The sequence below is a fragment of the Trichechus manatus genome, unplaced genomic scaffold (assembly GCF_000243295.1).
Source record: "Trichechus manatus latirostris isolate Lorelei unplaced genomic scaffold, TriManLat1.0 scaffold00088, whole genome shotgun sequence".
Taxonomy (NCBI): Eukaryota; Metazoa; Chordata; class Mammalia; order Sirenia; family Trichechidae; genus Trichechus; species Trichechus manatus.
Genome location: NW_004444024.1, coordinates 3,717,698 through 3,724,637, shown reverse-complemented (window position 1 = coordinate 3,724,637; position 6,940 = coordinate 3,717,698). Strand labels below are relative to the sequence as shown.

Genomic DNA, 6,940 nt, shown 5'->3' with positions numbered 1-6,940 from the left:
GCTGGGACCAATTGATGCATCTTAGATGGCCACTTGCAAGCTTTTAAGACCCCAGATGCCACTCAAAATAGGTTGCAGAAGATTTTCTTAATAAGCTTTGTTATGCCAGTTGACCTAGATGTCCGCTGAAAGCATGGTCCCCAGACCCCTACACCTGGTACTCTATCCCTCAAAGTGTTTGATTGTATTCAGGAACCTTCTTAGCTTTGGTTTAGTCTAGTTGTGCTGACTTCCCCTGTAGTGAGTACTGTCTTTCCTTTCATCTAAGATAATTCTTATCTACTATCTAGTTAGTAAATAGGGAATGGGTTGTCTTTGATATGTTAATGAGACATGATTAGTGATTAGTGTAGGGTGCATCTCGAATCAATCTCTTTGAGATATAAAAGAGATTAAACAAGCAAACGAGAGAAGCAGAGATGGAGGAAGAAAGATGGCCAAGCTACATGAAGATTGCCCAGGAGCAGAAGCTCAGAAGATACAAGGACCTTCCTCCAGAGCCAACAGAGAGAGAAAGCCTTCCTCTAGAACTGGCACCCTGAATTCAGACTTATAGCCTCCTAAACTGTGAGAATAAATTTGTTTGTTACAGCCATCCACTTGTGGTATTTCTGTAGTAGCAGTACTAGGTAAGTAAGACAGAATTTGATGCCGAGAAGTGGGAGTGCTGCTCTTAACAAATACCTAAGATACGGAAATGGTTTTGGAATTGGGTAATGCGTAGAGGCTAGAAGAGTTTTAAGGTACCTAATAGTAAAAGTCTAGATTACCTCGAAAAGATTGTTGGTAGAATTATAGACGACAAAGGCAATTCTGGTGAGGGTTCAGAAGGAAGTGTGGAGAGCTGTGAAGAAATTCTCTATCGTCTTAGAGAATACATACGGCGCCAGCAACATCCTGTTGCTGCAAATGTGGACATTAAATGTGCTTTTGGTGAGGCTTTAAAAGGAAATGATGGACATGTGGGTGGACAGTGAAGGAAGGGTGATGCTTTTTATGCAGTTGCAAAGAACTTTGTCTGAATTATGTTCAAGTGTTTGGTGGAAGGTAGAACTTATAAGTGATGAACTTGGATATTTGGCTGAGGAGATTTCTAAGCAAGATCTTAAAGGGGCCGCGTGGTTTCTCTTTGCCACTGATAGTAAAATGTGAGAGGAAAGAGATAGACTTAAAAATGAACTGTACAAAATGAAAACAGAAGTTAAAGATGTGGAAAATTCTATTGTACAAACTAAAGACAGATGTCCTAGAATTTTCACCAAGGATGTGGCTACACAATCTTTTGTTAAAGAGATTAAGCCTGTGACTGATGGATCTAACCAACTACCACAGGAGAAAACTCATCAGCTTAGACTGAAGGGGACAGAGAAAAAGGAAAGAACGCTGTCTGCCTCTTGGAATTCTACGGACAGGAAACAGACCAAAAGAGCTACATCTTTTGTCCTCCAAGAAAAGAAAAGGACCATCCCTGGAGCAGCTTGGAGATCAACAGAGCTGTTGGAAGGAGCACGGGAAGCAGAACTGCATCAGTTTTAAAGGGTGGAGTCACTTCAAAGTGTAGAGTCCTGGCCTCCTAGGTTTAAAAGAGTCAGATCTTCACTTGTGGTGCTCCTGTTATAGCAGCACTAGATAACTAAGACATGCATCTTATTTGTGTAAAAATGTGGTAATGTTTTCAAGGTTCATCCATGTTGTAGCATGTTTCAGAATTTCATTCCTTTTTATGGCTGACAAAAAAAGAAAAATTGCTGGGATCAAGTCTTTAATGCCATGCTCAGGAATTTGAAATTTATTCTGTAGATAAAAAAGAACCCTCATTGTTGGTGGGAATGTAACATGATACAACTGCTTTGCTAAACAGTCTTGGCAGTTCCTCATAAAGTTAAAAGTAGAGTTACCATATGACCTAGCAATTCCACTCCTAGTTATATACCCAAGAGAAAGGAAAACATATGTCTACACAAAAACTCATACATGAATCTTTACAGCGTCATTACTCATAATAGCAAAAAAAGTGGAAACAACCCAAATGTCCATCAACTGATGAATGAATAAATGGATAAACAAACTGTGGTTTATTCATACAAAGGAATATTATTCAGCCATAAAGAAAAACGAAGTCCTTATACATGCTGCAACATGGATGAACCTTGAAAACAGTATGCTAAGAAAAAGAAGCTGGTCACAAAAGACCACATATTATATGATTTCATCTATATGAAATGTCAAGAATAGGAAATACAGAGACAGAAGGAGCCCCAGTGGCACATTGGTTAAGCCCTTGGCTGCTAACCAAAAGGTCGGTGGTTAGAACCCACCAGCCTGTCTGTAGGAGAAAGATGTTACAGTCTGCTTCTGTAAAGATTACAGCCTTGGAAACACTATGGGGTGGTTCTACTCAGTCCTGTGGGGTCACTATGAGTCAGAATAGAATCCATAGCAATGTTTTGTTTTGTTTTTTAATAGATACAGAAAGCAGATTAGTGGTTTCCTAGAGCTGGGAGGGTTGGAGGGAAATAGGGAGTGATTGATAATGGGTACTGGGTTTCTTTATGGGGTGATGAATATGTTTTAAATTTATTGTGGTGATATTTGCACAACTCTGAATATACTAAAAACCACTGAATTGTGCCCTTTAAATAGGTGAATTGTATGGTAAGTGAATTATATCTCAATAAAGCTATTATTAAAGAAAAGTTTTTTGGAGTCAAGTTCTTGAATGCCACACTATATAATTTGACATTTATTCTGTAGATAGAAATGGAGCCCTGTTGGCACAGTGGTTTAAGAGCTCAGGCTGCTAACCCAAAGGTCGGCAGTTTGAATCCCCCAGCCGCTCCTTGGAAACCCTGTTGGGTAGTTCTGCTCAGTCCTATAGTGTCGCTATGAGTTGGAATCGGACTGGGTAGATAAAAAAGGAGCAAAGCTGGAAAGGAATGAAAAAGGAAAACCAAACCAAGCCCGTTGCCATGGAGTCAATTTTGATTCATAGAGACCCTACAGAACAGAGTAGAACTACCCTCTATGGTCTCCAAGGAGCAGCTGGTGGATTCAAACTGCACCATAGAGGGTAGTTCTGTTCTGTCCTGTAGAGTCTCTATGAGTCAGAATTGACTCCATGGCAGTGGGTTTGGTTTCGTTTTTGTTCTTCTTCCCAGCTTTGGCTTCTTTTTTATCTACCCAGTCCGATTCCGACTCATAGCGACCCAATAGGACAGTGCAGAACTACCCCACAGGGTTTCCAAGGAGCGGCTAGTGGATTCAAACTGCCGACCTTTTGGTTAGCAGCCGAATGCTTAACCACTGCACCACCAGGGCTCCATAATAAGGACTCCATAAGTATTGTTATTCTTGTTTTAGGAAGATTACTCAGGCTATAATGTGGAGAATGGATTAAAGCGGGGGTGAGACTGACTGCAAGATCATTTGAGAGACAGTTGTAATCCAAGCAAGAATTGATGAAGCCGGAACTGTGGTAGTGCGAATGGATTTGCAGTAACATTTCAGGAGGGTAATTTGTTGATTGTCACAGTAGCAGTTTTCTCATTGGTTGAAAATTTATTTTGCCCCCATTATTCTTGACAGAGGTGGTACCTCAAGAAGCCAGGCATCACGTCATGAAGAACATGTGCAGAACATTCGTCGATTTCATGAATCCTTGCACCAGGGAGATGCAGTCTTGACAAGTGATGACAAACTGACCACATCACCCTTGTCCTCCAATACCTCCCTTCTGACTTCTCTCAGGTGAGGCCCTCCACTGCTGAGAAAAAACACAGGAAGCCATAGTGGAGCACAAGGTGAATGGGTAATGGCAATGTGCAGTACTGCTTTTCCATCAGCCACTGCTGTTCTGGGAGGTTTAACAGGGGGCTCTCCTGTTAAGTTAGGTCATGGAGCCTCACAGAATTCCTCATAGATTAATCTCAGCTTGGGAGTTTCCATTCCTTCAGCAGGCTCTATCACCAATTCCAGGGGCGGATTAATCAGTAAGCAAGATATGTACATGCTTAATTGTGTTTAATTACTAATCTGTAGTGCACGATTTTACATGGGTTTCACTTGTGCACTAGAGATTAGTAAGTAAACACAATTAAGCCTGTGCGTACCTTGCTTATTGCATAATCCATCCCTGACTAATTCTATAAATACAGGAACTTTAGGTTGCTCATCAAAACTTAATAATAACCACCCTCACCTCTATACAGCCTCACATCTACTTTACAACCATCCAGCAGTGGTTCTCAAAATTCAGTGTGTATCAAAATCACCTGAAGGGCTTATGAAAACACCGATTGCTGGGACCTATCCTCACGATTCCTGATTCAGCAGGTCTAGTATTGTCCCTAAAAATTTGTATTTCTAACAAGTTCCCAGGTGATGCTGATTCTGCTAATCCTAGAACCAGGCTTTTGAGAACCAGTGCTCTAGAGGAATTCTCTACCAAATGGAGATGAAACAAGATGATAAAATTTACATTACTTCCTTTGGTTCATAGAACCGTAACACAGTGCTCATTTGAGTCACAACAGTCCTCTGAGGCTGCAGGACAGGTATTAATAACTCTGTCTCACAAGTGAGAAAATTGCAGCTTGACGTTTGTAAATAGGTGATGTGCCTTTCTATACTATTGGTTCTATACCCAAACCTCTGACAAAGCCGGTGGGTTTGCATATTTCATAAAGCTAGCCAAGTTTACGTCTGTTCGCATGTTCCTGCATCAGGTGTTTATTCATGTGGCATACACCAGAATATAGACACCTATGTAAATCCACAGTGATTTGATAGAGATGTGATCTTCAGTGATAGAATAAGTATCAGCTTTACCCTCTTATTTAATTTGGATTTGACTGTGAGACACACAAGACTTTTCCTAACAAAAGGAGAAAAAGACGTTAAGTTCACTTCACAAGTGTTTAGTGTCTGTGCTGTGCCAATTGTACCAGGCACACTGAGAGAAATAGAAAAGTTTCAGATATTACCTTCTCTTCGCAGATGCTCATGGCCTAGTTAGGGAAACTGAATTGACTCACAATGAGAAAATTCAGGGGAATCTAAGATAGAAGGTGTGATGGAGATGCCAAGAGTGAAGGAGTTTGAGAGGTGACCCAATGATTTGGGATGATGGATATTTTAAAAGGAGAAATATGAGTTACACCTTAAAAATGGAATGGAATAGAACAGAGCAGGGAGTAGCTTGAAGTCAGGTTCAGCATGAGCACAGGTGTGAGGCAGGAATGAAGCCAGTTGGGACGGAGCCCATCTATTATCATGGAAAGATCACAGGACTTGGAGTCCCAAATTCTGAGTAGCTATGTACTGCTACTTATCCTGGACAAATCACTTAAATTCTCTGAATCTTAAGTTCCTTATATCTAAAATAATAATAATACCGATCTCAAGGCGGAGTCAACATGACACTGTATATAGAAGCACCACACCGTCCCTCCACAACAAAGACCCGAAAAACTAAGTAAAATGAGACAGACGTCAGTCCTGGAACCCGAAGCATCACATGGAGAGATAAAGAACTCAACCAAGCACCAAATGCAGTAAGAAACTGACAGAGAGAGAACAGAGAGCGAGGAGAGTTGCGAGCGGAGGTCCCCTGTCAGCTAACGCAGCACAGATCCACCATCTTGGACTCCTGTCAGAGATCAGCAGACAGGTAGTATGGAAAAGCAGATTCACACAGCTCCCAGCAGGAGACAGAGCACCTGGTAACCAGAGAGACATGCTTTCCCACCCCCCGGCCTGCCCCCCCCCGCTCAACTTCTGCTGCTTCCTGGCGGGTCGATTCCCAGATTCCCAGAGGGCTGATTCACTGCTTCCCAGCGGACCGATTCCCAGCTTCCCAGCAGGCCGCGACCACAGCACAGGAGGTGCCGGTTCTGTGCCGCATAGATTTGCTCTGCCCACACTGGCCGGCTTCTTCACTGCCATTTCTTTGTTGCTGGTGTTTCTTTTTGGGCTCTTTTGGTTTCTTCCCTGCCTCTCACCTCCTCCCCCTCCTTTCTCTTGAACACCTAACTCCATGTGCCATCTTTGATCCTTCTTGACAGGCACCTTCTTGAAGCACCACTCAGCTGGGGAACTACATCCCCGGTCCACACAGCCACGCTGGTGGGATCTCTGGGGCTTTTTTGTTTGTTTTCTCTTTCTTTTTTCCTTTTTATCTTTCATTTCTCGATTTCTTTTCTGTCTCTACTTACCTTTTTTTCCTGTCTCCTGAATACATGGCGCTGTGTATCATCTCTACCCCTTCTAGCCAGGATGTACTGTGCAGCTTGGGAGCCACATCCCTGGTCTGCACAGTTGTACCAGTGGGGTCCCTGGGGACATTTGTTTTGTTTTGTTATTCTTCATTTCTCAGTTTCTTGTGTCTCCGCTCCAATGGCAAGCTCCGTCAGCACTTTTTTTTTCTTTTTGCTTCTGTTTTTCTCTTCTCTCTCTTCTTTTCCACACCCAACCTAGCTCCACACATCACACCCTCCCCTTCTCCCTCCCTCCTGCCTATCTACACCATGTGCTGAACATTGCACTCCCGAGCAGCACAGGCACATCCTACTGGAACCTGCCCTGCATTGACCACCAGCTTACCCTGTTGGCCCCAGTACATGCCACAAACAACCCATTCCAGTTCCTCCCCTTCAGCTGGACATGCCCTGCTGCACGATAGCTGAGCAACTGGCCCTGCCCACTGGACAAGGAGGTGAAAAATACTGTGTCCACAGACAAGCAAACAACAAAGAACGCACAGCCCACCTGCTCACACGTAACAAAATAAAACAAAAAAGCGGGACAAAACAAGCAAATCTACAGTCAATAAATGGAATAACTACTGAATGTCCCAAAAACAGCAGACAATATCAAAACATATTAAAAAAAAAGGACAGAATGGTTCCAGTCGGCATCCAAAATAAAACACCAGATGACTTTC

At 42.7% G+C, this 6,940-nt stretch overlaps 1 protein-coding gene across 1 annotated transcript in view; it reads left to right on the top strand.

Moving 5' to 3' along the window:
• Positions 1-6,940, top strand: part of C2CD3 (C2 domain containing 3 centriole elongation regulator) — a 192,575-nt gene that overhangs the window by 130,526 nt on the left and 55,109 nt on the right. The window contains exon 29 of the mRNA XM_004381960.3: positions 3,586-3,747. Within this exon, the coding sequence (XP_004382017.1) occupies positions 3,586-3,747 (162 nt within the window). The remainder of the gene's footprint in view (positions 1-3,585; positions 3,748-6,940) is intronic.